The following is an 18900-nucleotide window of genomic DNA, read 5'->3' as shown; positions in this document are numbered from 1 at the left end:
TTTCTACTCACTCAGCTGATTTGCGTGTTGGGGGACCGGGAGTGGTGGGGGGCGGGGGCGGGGGAGCCTGTGTCTCCCCGGGGGTCTCTGCCTCCCGCTTGGGGCCCAACGCGGTTGCTCTGAGGGGGCGCCTTGGGGCAGCCTGGATGGGGACGACCCAGTCCCAGGAGAGTCCCTGCTCTCCGCCTCTGCTGCTCCCCTCCGCGCTCCCCTCCCCGCTCACCTCTCTCCTCCCCTCCCCTCCCCTCTCTCCTCCCCTCCCCTCCCCCCTCCCCTCCGCGCTCCCCTCCCCTCTCTCCTCCGCGGCGCACCCCCAGGACTCTTCCTGCAAATCGCCCCTCGGGCCAGCAGAGGGCGGTGCTGGGGTCGCCCGCGCGGGACGGAGGAGCCCGAGGAGCCGGAGGGTGCGTCATTGGTTTATTAGAGAGGAAGCGGGCGCGGAGCGAGCGGCCGTCACTGCTCCCCGCGGGCCGGGCGCTCGGGGTCGGGCGGCCCCCGCCGGGCCGGCTGCAGCAGCCTCCGCCAGCTGGAGGCCCAGGTCCCCCGGGGCGGCGGGACCCCCCGCCGCGACGCCTTCCCCGGGGCCTCGGGCAGCGGCTGCGGCGAGCTCCCCGCGTCCTGGGCGGCGCCGGGCTGCCGGGCGGGCCGCTGGTCCACGGCGGCGCAGGAGCTCGCCGTGCGCGCCTCGTCCTCCGAGGACACCCCGCCCTGCCGCCGCCCCGGGAGCGACAGCGTCCGCGGCAGCCGCGGGGCCTCCGTGACGCCGGGCGGCGGCTCCCGCGGCGGGTGGGCCTCGCGCGCCAGCAGGTCGCTGTCGGGGCCCGGCGCCCGCCGCAGGATCGTGCCCTGCGTGATCAGGTCCGCGTAGCCCTCGCGGTGGGAGAAGGCGTAGCTGGAGCGCCGGCCCCGCGACTCCCGGCGCAGCTGGGGCCCCTCCGCCGCCGCCGCCGCCGCCGCCTCGCCCGGGGCCGCCTCGCCCGGGGCCGCCTCGCCCGGGGCCGCCGCCGCCGCCTGCACGCGGGACAGCCCGGTCACCCGCGGTCCTCGCCGGCCGCCCCCGCCCCCGCCCCGCCCCGCCCCCGCCCCGCCCTCGGGGACCGACCCCGGGCCGACCCCGCCTGCCCACGGTGCCCCCTGGTGGCGACGCCCGGACAGGTGGGCCTGGGAGGCCGAGTGCGTGGCCTGGGGGCAGAGGGGGCAGGCGGGGGCAGCGGGGGCAGGCTGGGCCCACTGTTCCGCTCAGCCCTGGGGCCCCTCCAGGCGTCCGTCATGGGAGCCGCTGAGTTCCCACACACGCTTTTTTTCTTTTTAGCAGAATACGCGTGACACAAAAGGTACCACCGTAACCCCGAAGGCGCACAGCTCGGGGCTCGGAGCACCCACCCCCCCCACCGTCTCCAGAACCTTCCGTCTCCCCACACGGAGACCCCCCACCCCTGGCTCCCACCACCTCCTCTGTCCCTGTGCACGGGCCTCCTCTGGGGACCTCCTGGGAGTGGGGTCATGCAGGAGGCGTCCTTCTGGGTCTGGGTCCCCTCCCCGAGCCCGGTGTCCTCGGGGTCCATCCACGTGGGGGCAGGTGTTGGGGTCCCTTCCTTCCCAGGGCTGGGTCGTGTCCCGGGTGTGGACGGGCCACACAGTGCGTACCCATTCCCATCGGGTGTCGACAGACCCCAAGTTGCTCTGTCCTGTGGATCCCCAAGCCTGACCATCCGGGGGTGACCCTGGGGCCTGTTACTTGGTGTCCCCCGCTCTGAGGGCACCGGATGTGTGCCCCGGTTCTCCACTCCTCCCACTGCCCCCTGTGTCTTGGAGCTTCTGTCTTCCCACACAGGCTGTGGCTGAGGGGTCCCAAGAGGGTGCAACAGGGACCCCAGGCTCTCACCTTGGGGCGAGGCTTCTTGAGGGCTTGGTAAATGACACGCAGGGCCAGTGTGGGCAGGGTGTTTAGTGACACATTCAGCAGGATGACCAGGAGGATGGAGGGGTGGGACAGCACGTTGCGGTCAGCATCTAGTGACAAGGCAGGGTCACAGCCCGACCCCGGCTGGAGCCTCCACAGAGCCTCCTGACACCCCACGCCGTCCCCTCCTCCCGCCCCCCTGCATGCAACGCTGGGGCAGCTGAGAAGACAGAGGCTCCGAGAGGAACAAAGCGGGTCCCCCTCTCCAGGGCCCACCACCCCACCCCCTGCTGGGGGCTCACACAGAAACGGGAAGGTCTTGGGTGAGATTTGGAAGAGCCAGAAACTCTGGGTGACCCAAGTTACAACCACGTAGAAGAAGAGGCTGAGGACAATGGCCAGCACGGACAGGACCGTCCAGTACTTGATGATGAGTATGACCTGAGTGGGGAGACAGGGCGAAGCCAGGGTGGCACCGAGGACTCCAGTGGGGGCTGGATCCCCGGGGCCCACGAGTGGCATCTGCTAGGGCCCCCGGCAGGGTCACTGCGCCGGGAGACCGCGGTGCCTCGTGTCCCAGGGCCCCGGGTGGGACCAGCTGGTGGCCCACCTACCTCCATGGTGATGGATAGCAGGCCTGACAGGGCCACGACCACCGCAAAAGACTGGTAGTCGCTGAAGCTGATGGGCCCAGCCGAGTCGTGGGTGACCCACAGGGTCATGAAGAAGTTGACCAGGGAGGTGACCATGCCGTGGGCAAGGGCCTGGACAAAGACCCAGTAGTTAAAGAGCTCGTCCTTCTGGCCAGCGACATACAGCTCGGGCAGCTCCAGGCTCCGCTCGGCACTCACGTCCTGGGGGTGGGGCGGGGGCGAGTGGCAGGCTCTTGGGACCCGGTGGGGAGTGGGGTCGGCCCCACGCCCTCGGCCCTCGGCCCTCGTGGGGGAGGCGGACACCGGAGCGTCTCCAGGGGAAGGGGAGGCGGCGGTGGGGCCGAGGGCTGCTCACCTGCTCGGGGCCGGGGGCTGCTCACCTGCTCGAACAGGCCGATGTAGAGGATGGGGAATGTGCTGTAGAGCAGGTTGAAGAGCGCCAGGAACCAGCCTTCATACAGGGGCTGAAAAGTCAAGTTACACACCTGCTGAGACCAGGGGCGGCCTACAGGAGGCTTGATGAAGGCTGGGAGAGGAAAGGCAGAGAGGAGAGGCGGGCGTCTAATTACTGCCCAACTGCCCCCTTTCTGTCTGTGTTGTTTTTGTTTTTGTTTTTTAAAGGTTTTATTTATTTAATCATGAGCGACACAGAGAGAGGCAGAGACACAGGCAGAGGGAGAAGCAGGCTCCCTGCCGGGAGCCCGATGTGGGACTCCATCCCGGACCCTGAGGTCACGCCCTGAGCCGAAGGCAGATGCTCAACCGCGGAGCCCCGCAGGCGTCCCTCTGTCCTTTTTTTTTTTTTAAAGTTCTTTTTTTTTTTAATTTTTTATTTTATTCCTTATGATAGTCACAGAGAGAGAGAGAGGCAGAGACATAGGCAGAGGGAGAGGGAGAAGCAGGCTCCATGCACCAGGAGCCCGACGTGGGATTCGATCCTGGGTCTCCAGGATCGCGCCCTGGGCCAAAGGCAGGCGCTAAACCACTAGCGCCACCCAGGGATCCCTCCTCTGTCCTTTTAAGGTGGTGGCTTCAACGCAGAACCCCAGGAGGAAAAATAACCTGAGGATGTGGGGTATTTTGTCCTTTTAGGTTGCAGGAGATGACCGTGCGGAGGAGCCCTTGGGGCGAGTAGCGCTCCTGAGGACGAATGCAACCCCACTAACGGAATATGGGCTTCAGCTCTAAAAACCCCTTACATGTGCTCTGGTATCGAGCAAACAAGGGACAATAAAAAAATCTTACAAGAATCAGGTTTCTCACTGTTGAGAGAAGAGAATCACAAATGAGAACGTGGCAAAGGCTACGCGGAGCCTCGTCTCGCGGGACTGGAATCACGCGGATCGCTGTGAACTCATAGTTCTTAATATTCAATAAAGATGGATAGACGGATGGATGGGTGGATGGATAGACAGACACCGAGGGGACACAGGTGTAGACGTTCACCTCCACGGGGTTAATACGACGCGGTTACACGGCAGGGCCGGCGAGCACACAGCGCTGAGGTCCCCGTGTCTCAGCACCGAGGGCCAGGGCTCCCCGTGGCCAGGGCTGACGGCAGCGCTGGGGCAGGAACGTACAAAATGAACACGGGGAGTCCTGCAGCCCCGGGAAGGGGGGAGAACGGCGGGCACGTGTCCGAAGGACAAATCAGGGACAATCTGAGCACAAAATACACAGTGAGTAATACCCCGAGTGCACCCTGCTGGGAACACACGCTGAATGGACAAGTAGAGGGGAAGCCGCGGCTCCTCCAGCTGACACGCGCGCACAGGAACCGCCGCTGCCCCGCCCGGGCCGAGCACGCGCGACGCCTGCCTTCAACGCTGCGCGACGTCGCGCTGCGAGTCCTCGCCTGAGCCATCAGATAAGGAAAGGAAATAAGTGCTATTCAGGTAGAAAAGGAAGAAGCAAAGAGATCCCTGTCTGCAGAGGGCATCATCCTATACGCGGAAACTCCCCAAGGATCCACCAGGAAGCTGCTAGAGCCGATTAACAGACTCAGCAAAGTTGTGGGGCTCAGACCAAAACTCAAAACATCACTCATGCTTCTATACACCGGCAGCGACCAGTCCCAAAAGCAAATCAAGCAAACAATTCCATTTATAGAAACATCGGAAAAAGGGGGCAGCTGGGTGGCCCAGCGGTCGAGCGTCTGCCTTCGGCCCAGGGCGTGACCCCCGGGACCCAGATCGAGTCCCACATCGGCTCCCGGCGGGGAGCCTGCTGCTCCCTCTGCCGACTTCTCTGCCTCTGTGCGTGTGTGTGCGTGTGTGTGGGTGTGTCTCATGAATAAATAAATATTTTTTTAAAAAGGAACACCTGAGGAGTACCTATAAACAAGGAGGGAAAACAAACCCACACCCACGCTCGTGTCTGGCGCCTCTGGGCCGCGGTTTCGGGGCCGGGAGCTCATTCCCGCTGGCGCGGGCTCGGTGGCTCCCGCCGGCCACCCCTTCCCAAGCTCCCAAGGGCGCGTGTCGTCTCTGCCGACGGCCAGAGCCCACCCTCGGCCCTGGGGGGCCAGCGCCCGTCCGGGCGGCGCAGCGCACCTGCGCGGTGAAGCCGCTGTAGAAGGCGAACCAGATCTGCACCATCATGCTGGCCAGCGACTTGTAGACGAAGTAGCGCAGGAACTTGCAGACGCGCATGTAGGACCAGCGCCCGTGCACCAGCAGCAGGCGCCTCAGGAAGCTGAACTGCGCCAGCGCGTAGTCGCTGCTCTGCGCCGCCTGCATGCCCTCCTGCCCCGCCAGCCCCACGCCGATGTCCGCAGCTGCGGGGCACGGCCGTCAGCCCCGCCGCCGCCGCCCCGCCGCCCCGCCGCCCCGCCGCCCGCTACCCACTCTTGATCATGTTGACGTCGTTGGCGCCGTCCCCGATGGCCAGGGTCACCACGCGCTGGTATTTCTTGACCAGCCCCACGATCAAAGCCTTCTGCTTGGGCGTCACCCGGCAGCAGATGACCGCTTGGCACTGCGAGGCCAGCTCCACGAAGGCGCGCTCCCGCTGCACGCACAGCATGTCGCTGCTGCTGGAGTCCGCGGCCTGCGGCGCCAGGCCGGTGCCCCGCAGGGGGATCCCCAGGGCGCGCCACATCAGGGACTTGCGCCGGGCCCGCAGGAAGTCCGTCTTCTGCTCGTCCGGCTCCTGCCAGGGCTCGTCCACCTCCACGTTCTCGCTGTGGACCAGCGCCCGCGGCTCCCTGCGCAGAGACAACAGCACCTGGTCCTGGCGGGGGGCGGGGGGCGGGGGCGTCACTGGCCGCAGCCTCGGCTCCGGGGCGCCCCCACCGGCCCCTCCTCCCGGGCCAGGCGATCAGAGGCCGAGACCCCGGTACCCGGGCCCTGCCGCGGCCCTGAGGGGACACTGACCAGGAACTCCCCGGTAATGACCATGGCCACCTTGACGTGTGGCAGGAACTGGTTCTTCCAATGGCCCTTGCCCTTGCCGTGCTGCTCGTTGTTGTTGCTCTCCCAGTAGGCCTCCAGGATCTGCCTGCGGACGGACGGACGGACGGCGGGGTCAGCCAGGCTCGCCGGGGCCCAGGCCCCCCCGCCGCGCCGCCCCAGCTCGTACAGGATCTCCCGCTCCTCCAGGATGAGCATGCTCTCCGACAGCAGCTGGCAGGCAAAGCTGATGTTCACCGCCGTCTCTGCAAGGGAGCCCGCTCAGCGCCCGGCACCCCTGGCTTGGGGCCATGCCCACCCCGCAGGGTAGACGCCGACCCGGCCCCCCCCCCCGCCAATGATGGGCGGCCCTGAGAGGTCGGCGCGGGTCCCCACCGTAGTCCGCTGGCCCAGGCTAGGCCCCCGAGGAGGGGGGTCTGGGGGCCGCGGCCAAGGAAGGGCTCATTAGACATAGCACGGCCACCCATGGGTGCTTCTTGGCACCCACGAAAATGACTTAATTTCTTTTAAAATCAGAAGAAAACAAAGAACACAACCCACTTGGGTATCTGTGTTTATACTAACGCAGCCGCAGGACGTCAGTGCAGGTACCTTGCAGGTCAGCGCCCGGGCCTAGGTCCTGATGCGGCCCTGCTGGCCCCCGAAGAGCCCACGGCAGGGAGAGTCCGGGTGCCCGGGGCCTGAGGCTCCTTGCTGCTGTGGCCCCGAGTCCCTGGGCTGGCCCGCGTCACACAGAGGTGACGGGCCCACACTCCGTGCCAGCCCACCCGAAGGAGATGCCCCCCTGCGCTGGGCGTCGCCGCCCTGGGACCCACCTTGCTTATCACCTGTGAGGACCCACACCTTAATGTTCCCCTGCTTGAGACACTTGATGGTGTCGCACACGCCGTCCTGCAGTCTGTCCTCAATGGCTGTGGCTCCCAGCAGCTGGGGGCGGGGGGCGCGGACTCAGCTCCGGGGCAGGCATGGGGGCTGCGGGCCCCCCCTGCACACGCGGCCCACCTGCAGGTTCTGCTCCATCTCCTCATACACCTGGTGGAGGGCCTGCGCCCGGTTCTGCAGCAGGATGCTGGCCTCCTGGTGCCGCTGGCGCCAGCCCTCGAACACGGCCTCGTCCACCTTCTTGTAGGCCAGGCACAGGGTCCGCAGGGTCTGCTCTGCGAAGGACTGCGGGCCGGGCCGGTGGGCCTGGCACCACCCTCTCGCTGCCCCCCGGCCCCCCTGCCCCGTGGACCCCTGCTCCCCGGCCCCCCAGGCCCCTGCCTCCCCAGCCAGGAATGAGGCCATTCGTAACGGACCCTAAGACCCTCCCTCCTGCCAGGGCCATGGGGTTAGGGATGTCTGTGCCCCACTCAGCCTCCCTCTTCAAGGGCCCTCTCAGGGTGGGGGGGCAGGAAGGAGGGATCCTGCCTCGGGGACATCCTTGCACATCAGAAGAAACAGATAGGCCTTTGCTGCTCTCGTGCCTCAGTTTACCTCTTTGTTCCCCAAGGCAGTTGAGCCGAGCCATGTTGCCGAGCTCCTGGGCTCTGTGTCATTACTCTGTGTGCATGTCCCCAGCTCAGAGTCGGAGACCAGAGGCCACCCCCAACCCCCCCGCAGAGCAGGGAACGGGTGGAGCCCCGGGGGACGGACACAGGACAAGCTCTCCCCAAACACGCCCACGGCCCCCGTGCTAAGTGATGCTGGACACCCAGCAAAGCCCTGGGGGCCTCACAAGGTCCGGGCTGGGCCAGGGAGGACACCTGGCAGGACCCGACAGCCTGTGTCAGGGCTGAGGCAGGAAAACCTCCCTGGAGGTGGGGGCCTCGCATCTGAGGCTTGAGGACCAGAAGATCCTGAGTGACAGACAGGAAGGGGCACGCCAAGCAGAGGGACCAGTGTGTGCGAAGGCCCTGAGGCACCACCTGAGGTGGAGGCAAACTGCCACCTGGAAACTGGGGTCCCAGGAAACCCTCTGGGGACAAGGAGCCACGAAGCTAGAGAGGCCAGCAGGAGACAGGCAGATGGAGTCTCAACAGCCGGGCAGAGGACTTCGGGCGTCACCCACGGAGCAGAAGACTGGAGGCCAGGAGGCCGAGCCTGTGTTAGCACCCAGGCTGGGAAGAGGCGGACGGTGTCCAGGGCCAACGTCCAACCACAGGGTGTCCTTGTGAGACTTAGAAGAGGTGCCCTCTGGACACACACAGCTTAGAGTTCGGCTCCTTCCCAGCCTGGGGCGGGGCTTGTGCAGTGCACAACCTGGACACCTGGACGTGGCCAGCCGGGTGCCTGCCATTCCTTGGCACACTCTCCTCCTCGGCCTCCTCTCCCGGTCCCTGTGCCCTCACCCCCGGTCCCCTGCCTGCCCCCAGCCTCTCCTCCCACAAGGACTCACAGCCAAGGCCTCCTCGGTAGTCCACTCTTGTGTGCCTTTGTTGCGCAAGCGCTGAAAGATGACCGTGTCAGCGCCTTTGGTGTAGAGGTAGATGGAGCCCTCGGGGTTGCGGACTGCAGAGGGGAGGAGGCCTGGCTGCCCACACTGTCCCCTGCCCCCGCCCCCCCCCGGGGCCCGGGCGCTCACCCAGCACCGACATGCGCTTGCGTATGCTGTTGAAGTCCATCATGGCCAGCACCTGGTACACCCGTTCCTCCCCCAGCTCCATCACCGTGATGCTGTCCTGCGTGCGGGCCACGAACACGTAGCCAAAATTCCGGGCCGCGGTGACCAGCGCCTCCTCGTCGGGGGACGCTGCCTGGTACACCAGCCGGTCTGGGGGAGGGAGGCACAGGGTGGGGCGGGCGCCCTCCCGCTCATCCCTAGCGGTCCCGTCACAGCTGGGGGGCGGGCAGACCCGGGGCGGGGGGGACATGGGGTGCCGGTGTTGGGCTGCTGGGGCCGAGCCCAGCGGAGGGGGTGGGCGCTGGGCCTCCGGCCTGGTCGCCCCAGGGCCAGGGAGGTCTGAGGGCCCGCGCCCCCGGGCGGGGAGGGGTCGGCGCACGCACTGTCCCTCTCCTGCGCCATCACGGTGTGGCAGATGGCCAGCAGGCGCCAGAACTCCCGCACCAGCCTGTCCTCTCCCGCGCGGACGGCGCGCAGCAGCCTCGAGTTCCGGTAGAGCAACTTCCCGTCGGCAAACTCGTTCCAGAGGTAGGGGTCCTCCTGCGGGCGCGGCCAGGCAGGCGGGGGCTCGGGGCCTCTGCCGCCCGGCCCCCACCACCCCGGGGCAGGGCGGCCGGGGCTCACCTTAGCTGGGGTGTCCTCGTCCTCATCCGGGCCTGGGGAAAGACCCCGCGTCAGGCCTCGGCTCCCCGGACCCCCGTCGGGTGCGGCCGACCAGGCAGGCCCGGGGCTGTGCGCCGAGGAGGGCCAGGTGCAGCCACAGCTCCCGGGGGCCCACGGGCGGCCCGGCGCGCGGCTCAGCCCATGGGCCACAGCGCCTGTGGGGCCCTCCTGGGATCGGCTCACAGCTGGACTTGGCTGCCTACTTCGAGAAACTGGGCGACTCCGCATAAAAACCTGGGTCCCCAGCCCTTCTAGACACATCAGAAGACCTGGCCTGGGATCCACGCCGCTCGCCACAGGCCCCGCCGCCCCCTATCGCCCCCCGACCCCGGCGGAGGGTGGGTGGAGTTCACAGGAGAGCACGAGCCACCGGGTCCCACCCAGGGGCCCTCTGTCGACCCGCCAGTCTACAAGGCCCGGGGCCCGCCCACCACAGCCCTGCGCCGCGAGCTAAGGAGGCCCAGCAGGGGGAAAGCCGAAAGGGGAACGCGGTCTGGGGACACATGGGAAGGTTTCCGGGTAAAAACCCAGACCCCTCCCCACGTGTGGGCAGATGCCTTGACGATGGACACCCAGTGGCCCGGGGAGGCCGACACCCGGCGCCCCGGAGGTGCACAGCCCCGCTCCGCGGCCCTCGGCAGGACCCGAGACCACGCCGGCAGCTCGGGCAGGTCAGGCTGAGGGAGGCTGAGGGAGGCTGTGGGGGGCTGCCGGGGTCCCCACCATAGATGACGCCCCCGATGCAGCACTTCTTGAAGGTCATGATGTTCTGGGTGAGCGTGCCCGTCTTGTCCGAGAACACGTACTCCACCTGGCCCAGCTGGTCGTTGAGGCTGGTGCTGCGCGCCTTGGCGGGCTTGTCCTGCGGCTCGTAGTACATCTGCACGTCCCAGTTGATGAAGATGCTGTTCCCCAGGTAGATGAATTCCACCCTGAAAGGCAGCCGCGGGGTCAGGCCCGGGCCCAGGAGGGGGGGGGGGGCGGGGGGCGGGGACTCACATGATGAACATGGACATGGGCACCATGACGCTGAGCAGGATGAGGAAGCCCCAGAAGATGACGAAAGTCTCGGAGGCCACACTGTGCATGTAACTGGACGAGACGTAGTGGTGCTTGGCCTTGAACTCGCTCACCTTGAACCAGAAGCCGAAGCTCAGCCCCATGGAGATCAGCACCAGCGACAGGAAGATCTGCGGGGACAGAGGGGCCGCTGGAGCGTGGGGAGTCCTGGAGTGAGGACACCCGGGGATGCACCCGTGGCAGTGGGGCGGGTGGGGGACAGCACAGGGGGGGAGCTGTGGGGGGAGGGGGCTGCAGGGGGGGCTGAGGGGGCTCCTGGGGCCAGGCAGGGGGGCTTCAAGGGGGGCTGTGGGGGTGCCGCAGGGGGGCAGGCAGGGGCCAGGCAGGGGTCAGACAGGGGCCAAGCAGTGGGGCAGGTACAGGGGCAGGCAGGAGGGGGACACTCCTTCAGCGACAAGATTTCAAAAGAGATAAAACGGGGCAAAAAATTAACTGCCAGTCAGGGGAGGCCGGCGGCTCACACCCTGCCCCTGCCCCTGCCCCTGCCCCCTCCGGGGCCTGGGAACCAGCAGCTCAGAGTTCACTGCGGAAGGAGGAGACGTGACTGCCAGACGGCTGTCCTCCGGGATCCGTCCCAGGAGGCGGCCGCGCCATCCACACGCAGGGACACTGAGGCCTGGAGGCGGCCGCGGGGACCTGGGGGACCCCTCCCCCCACGGGCGCCAGGCCCCTCACCAGCACCACCAGCCGGTTCATCAGACGATCTATCTTGGTTCTCTTCAGGTGGACCTTGCCGCAGTTCTTCATGATCTTGGTGTCGAAACCTGAGGGGTTTGCGCCTGCTCAGGCCCCCCCGCCCGCCGCGGGACAGGCGCCGGCTCCCCGCAGACCCCCGCCCCGGGGCGCCGGGCGGCCCTACCCGCGTAGATGACCATCCCGTAGCACGTGTCCGTGTTGCGGACCTTGCAGCCGCGCAGCAGCAGGTTGCCGCTGTCCAGGGGGTGCTTCCTGCCCTTCCACTCCAAGCACCCCACGAAGTGGTGCAGCCGGCTGTTGGGCTCTTCACACACCACCTTGCCTGGGGGCAAGCGAGGTCGGGGCGCTGAGGGCCGGCCCCCTCCCCCGGGCACGCCCAGGCCGGCCCCTCCGCGCAGAAGCCCTCCCCCAGCCCCCTTGCTCGTGGATTCGGCCCTGGGGTGTCCCTGGGCATTGTTCGGGTGCTGGCGTCCCTGACGTCCGCCTTGGCCTCGCCAGCACCTGGCATCCAGCAGGTGCTCAACAAACGTTTGAGGAGGAGAAGAAGGGAAGCACACGGGCATCGGGCACCCTGAGACCACGGGGACAAATGCAGGGGGCACCGCGGGCTGTTCCAGCAGGTGGCGGGAGAGGCCCTTCCCCCACCGCGGCAGGCACATCCAGCCCGCCTCTGTCTGAGAAAATAGGGGGTCACGGCTGGCCCGGGGCAGGGTGAGGATGACGACGAGGTCGGGGCTGGGGCCCGGGGGGACCGAGAGCCAGCGTTCCTCCTGGAAGTGGACAGGGGGGCTGTCCACGGCTGGACCGGCCGGAGAGCCAGGGGCCGGCCCGCGTCTCCTGCCGCCTCTGTGACCTGCTCCCCGCTCTGGAACTGGGGGCCTTGCCCTGCAGGACCTGGGGCGGCCGGGGCAGGTCGGGGCCCAGAGGGAGGCGGCCGCCCCCCACACCAGGGAGGCTTTCCCCCGGGGTAGCGTGACAGACGGGCACCCGTCCGTGGGTGTCGGGAGGGGGCCGTGGCTCAGGGCGAACTCTGCTCCGGAACCCTCTAGACCGACTGCCCCTCGCAGCGGGCTAGGAGAACGTCGGGCCTCCCCCAGCGGACGGACGGACACTAGGGCACCCATGGGTGCCGCCCACGGCCCTCCCACCCGCCCTGCAGGCTCCTTTTCAATCAAACTTCCAGCATCTTATACGTGGAACGTGTCGCCTGATAATACGCAGCCCTGGGAGCGTGACCGCGGGGCGACGGAGGGCCTGGAACAGGCCGGGGCCAGCCGCCTCCCCCAGCAGGTGGGAGCTGGCACCTTGGAACGATGCCATCTTCCGGGGGCTGGTCAGCTCGTGGTGTGTGATGGGTGGCGCCTGCCTGAACTTCAGGTTGGTCTCCCTGGTGGCGGGACGGGGAGCGGGGGAGCCGGTGAGTGGCTGGGGTGGGGTGGGGGGGCCTCCGGGCTCTGGCCCAACCTCGCCGCCCGCAGGGGGACGCTCCAGGTCCCGCTCACCCGTCGATGTCCGCGGTCTCCACGTAGCACAGGCTGCTGGGCTCGGTGCTGGCGAGCAGGAGCAGGTCGGCCTGGGGGGGAAACGGCGTTGCGGGCGGGGAGCGGGGGGCCGCCCCCCAGCCAGCCGCCAGCTCACCGGGACCACGCTGTCTCTGTGCAGGCACACCAGGTCTCCCACGCGCAGGTTCGCCCATTTCTTCCACAGGAAGCTGGGGGGGACGGGCCGAGAGGGTCCCTTTGTGCAGGGGGCCGGCCCTCGCTGACCCCCACTGCAGCCCCCCGCCCCTCGCCGAGCCCCTGCGCCCCGGTGGACGCCCCGCGTCCCCCCCCCCCCCCCCCGCCCCGCTGGCGCCTCACCTCTTCCCCACCAGGATCTGGCAGGGCCTGTTGTTGACGATCCTGTCGCTCCTGTGTCGCCCCTGGGCTGACAGGGGGCGGGTCAGAGGGACGGCCCCGCCCCGCCCTGCCGGGCCCCCAGGTAAGGGCCAGGCCCCGTCCGCGCCCGCCCCCCACTTACGATGTCATCCACCAGGTCCCGGGCCGCCCGGATGATGAGGAGGCACAGCAGCGGCGCAAACAGAGTGAACCAGGGCAGCGTGGAGATCTCGGGGAAGCCCTGGGGGGCCGCGGGGCTCAGGGGCCGCCGGACGGCCCCGCCCCCGCCCCTCACCTGGCCCCGCCCCGACCTGGCCCCGCCCCGCCCCCGGCCCCAGCCCCCTCTCCCCCAGACCTGGGGACAACCACCCCTTCCCTCCGTCCCCTTTGGTCCTCTCTGTCCCTCTGGTCCCCTCTATCCCTGTCCCCTCTAGTCCCCTTGTCCCTCTATCCCTCTAGTTCCCCTCACTGCCCAAAACTTCTCCCCAGCACACTCCTCCCTTCCCGGCCCAGCTCCACGTCACCTCCTCCAGGAAGCCCTCCCAGCCCAAGTCCATTCCCTCCTCGGGCTGTCCCTTGTCCCTCTCACAGAGCACCCCCCCCAGCCCCACTCCTTCCAGTCATCCCTCAGGTCTGAGCACCACCACCTAGCACGGGACCTGCACACAGTAGGTGCTCAGTAAGCATTCAGTGGATCTGTACTCAGAACAGAGGGCAACGCTGGGTGAGGGTCGGGGTGCTCTGGAAACCGCCCAGGGCTGGACCTCGGCACCGCTGCCCTGCCCACCCCACCCAGGCCACCCAGGCAGTTCGGAGACTACCCTTGACCCCCGCTCCCTCCTTGCCCTGGGGTCAGCACCGCGAGGGCTGGGGCCACAGGTCCTGTGTCCCAAACTGTCTCCCCCGGGGGTGGGGGGACCGCGCCCTTCTGGCGCCTAAAGGAGCCACGCTTGCACCTTCGTCATTCAACAAACACTGAGCCCCTCCTGTGTGCCAGGCCCTGGGCCGAGCCGTCGGGCCCCAGCCACGGACCCGCTGACTGTGTGCACCGCAGCCCAGGGAAACTGCCCTGGCTCTACACGGCGCTGGGGCAGGGATGGTCAGGGCGGGCTCCCTGGAGGAGGCACTGCCCCCAGCCCGCCACACCTGGAGAACAATGATGAAGAGGAAGTAGAGATTGGACGTGCGGTGGAACTGCTCGTACAGGTTCAAGGGCAGGAAGGAAAAGACGTTGTACTTGGCCGTGCAGATGACGTTGCTCTGGAACGGAAGCCAGCACGAGATGGCCCGCAGGTCCGGGCCCACCGCCACCCGGCCCCGCCCTCCGGCTGCCACCTGCACTGACTGAGCGCCCACTGAGTGCAAGGTCCGGAGCCAGAGTCCACCGAGTGGCCCCTGAAGGCCCAGCCGTAGCCAGCATTTCTGCGCCCCTCGGGGCGTGAAGACTCAGAGGGCGGAGCCGTGACTCGGAATCCCCCAGGAGGACACACGCATGGGTTGGAGGTAGAGCCCCATCGCCCCGCGCTCTCCAGGGCCCTTACTAACTCATCCTAATGCAAACGGGCGCGGGGCCGGGGTGGGGGGAGCTGAGGCCGAGGCCGCAGTCCTGGGGTGAAGGGGGGGAGCACGGCCGCGGGCCCGGGGCGCCCACCTGATGCTTCTTCTTCTGCCAGCACAGGAAGCTCTTCTTCTTGAACTGGCTGTTGTAGGACCTGCTGTTGGCCTGCACCTCCCAGGTGAACGCTGCGGCGGACACGGCGGGCATCACGCATGGCCGCGGGCACACTCGGGCTAACGACGCCCCAGAGGACGGCGGGTGGCCCAGGGGACCCAGTGCTGGAGACGCTCGGCTCGAGGCCAGGCAGCCGGTAAACAAGCGGCACGGCCCCCCCCGGCCTCCCCGCAGGGAGCCCGCTGGAATCCGTGGGGTGGCCCCTCGTCTGCCACCCCGGGCCCATCCCTGGGCTAAGAGAACAGGCTGTGGGAGACCCACTCTCACCTGTGCCCTCTGCAGAGGCATAAACTGAGGCCCAGCGACGGGCTCCAAGGGGATGGGCTCCAGGCCCCGAATCCTGACCTAGTGTTCAGCCATCAGCTCCGGGGACACGTGTAACCCGACAGGAGCCCACACTGGGCCCGTTGCATGGGGTCCCCTTCGCCCCCCTGCCCGGACCCAGGACACACACCTGAGTTCTTCTCCTCCTCGAAGTCCTCTTGGTAGCGGAGACTGCCCATGCTGGTGGGGCTGGGGTGGGGGGAGCAAGGTCACATGGGGGCCCAGCCCTTGCTGGTCCCCATCGTCCAATTCTCTGCCCTCCGGGAACTCACACCTGAGAGTAGACCCTCTAAAATGTCACCTCCCGTGTCCATCAGCGGCCCCATCCCAGGGCTCAAGTTCCCGCCACTGGCTGGGTCCTCTGGGTGTCCTCAGGCCCAGGGGGGCCCAGGCTGACCCCCGAGCCCACAAGGGGCTCACATCAGCAGCCCCCGAGTTAGCAACTGACGGTTGCCTTGTCTTCCCCATTAAAGCCCAACCCCTGGATGAAGGCTCTTCTCAGGCCACTACCCCCACCCCGCCTCCTCCCCTGGGATGCCCACGTCCACCTCCTCCGGGTGGTCCTCCGGGGTGGTCCTGCCACCGTCTCCCGCCCCAATCCCCGATGCCAGGCCCACTTAGGGGCTTGATGCATGTTTGCTGACTAAGGGGGGGCCCCAGGTTCTATGTCGGATCTGGAGGGTGTGTGGGAGGCCTAAGCATGGTCTTGGGGCAGCCAACCACGGCGGGGGCAGGGGGGGGACAGGGGGCAGACACCACACCTTCTCTGGAGCCTGGAACCTCCCACCACCCAGCTCAGGCCAGACTCTAGCTGTGGGTGCAGGAACCTGGGCCTCCCGCAGCAGCTCCCCTGGGGCTGCAGCCCCCACCCCGAGCCCCTGACCCGCGGTGCCCTCCACCAGGAGCAGCCTCGCCGCAGCGTGTGGGCGCCTCCTCACCCTTCTGCTCTCAGCTCATACTTCTCAGACCGGGCACGCTGGTCCCCGTGCCTCCTCTGGGCTCCCCCTCTCCCTGCGGCGTCCCCCATCCCAGCTCGGGTCCCCCCTCTCCGCTCTGCTTCTCTCCCTGTCTGAGCTGCGAGCTGGAGCCAGGAGCGCGCGGCGCGGAGGTGGCAGGCGTCTCAGGGCACCGAGTCCCCAGGCCCCGAGGGGGCGGGCCTGGCTCAGCGCCCATTCGCCAGACCAGGACAAGCGAGGCTCGGGGTGAGCGGGACCCAGGGCCCGGGGAGGCCCCGCGGGGCAGATGGGTGGGGGGAACGCCCCGTGGCCAGGGTCCACCCCAAGTTCAGGTGGGGCAGGAGGACGTCCCCGTCCTCCCACTCTCGGCTCACCAGTCTCGAGCATCCCGCGGCGGCGGCGGCCCAGACGGTTCCCCCGGGACCCCGGGACCCCGGGGCGGGGGCGCTCCGCGGACTGCGCCCCGCGCAAACCTCCGGCGAGGCCCCCCCGAGGCCGGCGCGACCTCACGCCCTCAGGCTGGGCGGAGTCCAGAGAGGGTGCGCGGGCGCCGGGGGACGCACAGCAGCGGGAGCGCCGCCGCTCACCTGCGCGGGCCGGGGCGGGGGTCCGCGGGCGGCCGGGGCGGTGCGCGCGGCGCAGCTGTTGGCCCCGAGCCAACCGGCCAGAAACGGGCGGCGCGGGGCGGAGCCAGGAGGGCGGGGGCGGGGGCATCTTCGAGGTGGGCGGGGCTGTCGTGTGGGCGTGGCCTGTGACGTGCCGCTCCCGAGGGGCGGGGCCGGGGCCAGAAGGCGGGATGTGGGTGGGGCCAGGGCAGCTCTGGGGGTGGGGTCTTGTGAATTGAAACAGGTGGGTCCGGGGTGGTCGGGGGGGCGGGACCCCCAGGGCGGGCAGGCCCGGGGGGCGGAGCCCCGAGCCGGGGCTGCGCTAGGGGCAGGTTCTGTAAATAGTGCCCGAGGGGCGGGAAGGGGCGGGAAGGGGCGGGAAGGGGCGGGGAGGGGCGGGGCCTTCCGGAGAAGGCGGGGTGGGGGCGTGGCAGAGGTGGAGCCCGGGGAGGAGGTCTCTGCAGAGGTGTGCCCAGCCGAGGGTGGGCCGCGATCTAGGGTGGGCGCTTCGCACCGAGCGGAGGGGTGTCGAGGTGGGGGCAGGCTGGGGCTGGGGAGGGTCAGTGGGCGGGCCGGATGAGAGGGCCTCTGTCCGGGCCAGAGGACTAAGGGGACCATGATTTAGGAGCAGGGCCTCGGTAGGGCGGGTTGGACCTAGCCTGGGTTGCGGAGGGCGGGAGTGGGGCTGGGAACAGGCATCACAAGTGCAAGCTGCGTGCCGTCCTGTACCTGCTTAGGGAGCACCTTCTATGCGCAGGTGTAGTGTTGGGCGCAGGGCGGAAGCCCACGGGGTGCTGGCCGGGGCTCTGGGAGTCTCCCTGAAGTTGACAGGGGTGGGAGACAGCCGTGCAGCGGGGCCATGGCCGAGGCGGGAGCCAGGGCGGGGGTATGTGGGAGCGGCTGCTGACGCTAGGGCCCCCGGAGTGGGGTTCAAGGGGAGGGGCAAACTTGGGCACAGAAGTGGTGATTGAGCGCTGCCTTTCGTATTTTCACTTTTAGACACGGTCTGAAGTGTGGAAATTAGGAAGGTGGTTGGTTCTGGGCTTCCCCACCCTCACCACCCTTCCCTCTGGGCCCTGGGACCCCTCCCTCTAGCCTGTTTCTGAGCCAGTGGACCTGGTACCTGCGCCTGATGCCAAGCCCCAAGACGCCCGGCTGCCTGGCGACACCTGTGAGCAAAAGCTGGGTGAATGAACGAATGAGTGAGTGCGGCACACAGGATGTGACCCCCCCCATCAGGGCAGCCACCTCCCACTCCACACACCCTCCTGGGCCTGCGGAGGAGGGGGGCAGGTAGGCCTCATATTCAATCACCGAGCACACATCCAGCGCCTGTCCAGGGGTGTCCCGGATGATGGCGGAGGGCTCGCACAAATTGTTCTAATTTTGCCGGGACTGGCCATGAGGAGGGGCCTGCAGACCCCATCCCGTCCCCAGGATGTGCAAAGGCCCTGCAGCCTCCAAGAGTCAGCATCTCTGGCCAGCTAGAAGCTGGCACCCATCCTCAGGGCCTCCCTGGGGGCTCGTTAAGCTCTGGGGAGGAAGGAGACACCACCAGGATCACGGAAACAGGGGGCGCCTGGGTCGGTGAAGCACCCGACTCTTGATTTCAGCTCAGGACAGGATCTCAGGGGCCTGCGATCAGTCCTGTAGGAAACTACTACTTGTTTTCAGAGGAGGTGGGAGAACCTCCAATGGTCACAAGAGCACAACAGTGGCTGGTCGACACTTGCCCCCCGGGGCCCCCAGGATCCAGAGGGCAACCAGTCCTCTGCAGTGCTGGCCCAGGACACCTCGGGGGTAGAGGCTGCTGTGTCCTCAGCCTGGGACCCTGCTCTCCAGGCCTTCAGCAGAAGCCTGACAGGGGCCTCCTCCGGGCAGCCCTCCTGCCAGCACCTTTGTGTTCCTGCCTCCAGACCCAGGGACTCCAGCGCCAGCCCCTCCCTCCGCGAGGTTATTTCTGGCTTCACTTTGCATCTTAAATGAACCGAAGGCGGACAGCTGAACAGCCCTGGCCCTTCCACCCCCGAGAGGCACATTCACAAGGCAGCCGATTCCGGGGCGCCCAGGCTGGGCGCGATGCACAGCAGCACCTCCTGGGAGCTGCAGGCCGGGGCACGGTGGGCGGGGGCCACCCTTCCCTTTCTGTGGTAGCTTCTCAGAGGTGCATGGCACAGGTGTGGCTCTCCGGGACTCCTCACCCCCGCCCCGCCCCCGCCCCGCCCCCGCCGGGCGCAAACCCCCTGCCTCACAGGACTTGGCTACTGCCCCCACCATCACTGCACCCCACGGGGGCCACCCGTGCACGCCCCACACCCAGACCGCCCAGAGCACCCCGGGGCCCGGGTGGCAGGTCCCGGCACTGCTCAAGCACCGACGGAGGTCAGGGCACGTCCTGA

At 68.0% G+C, this 18900-nt stretch overlaps 1 protein-coding gene across 1 annotated transcript; it reads right to left on the bottom strand.

Moving 5' to 3' along the window:
- Nucleotides 1–453: 453 nt before the first annotated feature.
- Nucleotides 454–15967, bottom strand: ATP8B3 (ATPase phospholipid transporting 8B3). Its single transcript, XM_072722147.1, has 27 exons — nucleotides 15879–15967; nucleotides 15071–15129; nucleotides 14536–14627; nucleotides 14031–14144; nucleotides 13027–13125; nucleotides 12867–12928; nucleotides 12646–12718; nucleotides 12510–12580; nucleotides 12312–12394; nucleotides 11171–11329; nucleotides 10987–11093; nucleotides 10231–10421; nucleotides 9955–10163; nucleotides 8948–9143; nucleotides 8530–8765; nucleotides 8344–8456; nucleotides 6969–7133; nucleotides 6782–6893; nucleotides 6136–6211; nucleotides 5931–6054; nucleotides 5403–5787; nucleotides 5109–5332; nucleotides 2937–3020; nucleotides 2518–2757; nucleotides 2206–2344; nucleotides 1886–2013; nucleotides 454–987 (listed from the first exon to the last, which is right to left on the bottom strand). The coding sequence occupies exons 1-27, from the start codon at nucleotides 15965–15967 to the stop codon at nucleotides 454–456; spliced, it is 4164 nt and encodes a 1387-aa protein (XP_072578248.1).
- Between the last annotated feature and the right edge of the window lie 2933 nt (nucleotides 15968–18900).

The sequence above is a fragment of the Vulpes vulpes genome, chromosome 9 (genome assembly GCF_048418805.1).
Source record: "Vulpes vulpes isolate BD-2025 chromosome 9, VulVul3, whole genome shotgun sequence".
Classification (NCBI taxonomy): Eukaryota; Metazoa; Chordata; class Mammalia; order Carnivora; family Canidae; genus Vulpes; species Vulpes vulpes.
Note: the sequence above shows the minus strand (reverse complement) of the source record. Positions and strands in the feature narration are given on the sequence as shown.

Coding starts and splice junctions, on each gene's coding strand:
- ATP8B3 (XM_072722147.1), bottom strand. CDS start 15,967: ATGGGGGACGCCGCAGGGAGAGGGGGAGCCCAGAGGAGGCACGGGGAC. Junction 11,094..11,170: donor CGGGATGGTCATCTACGCGG/GTAGGGCCGCCC, acceptor GGGGGGCCTGAG/CAGGCGCAAACCCCTCAGGT. Junction 7,134..8,343: donor CTACCGAGGAGGCCTTGGCT/GTGAGTCCTTGT, acceptor CCCGGCCCGCAG/TCCTTCGCAGAGCAGACCCT.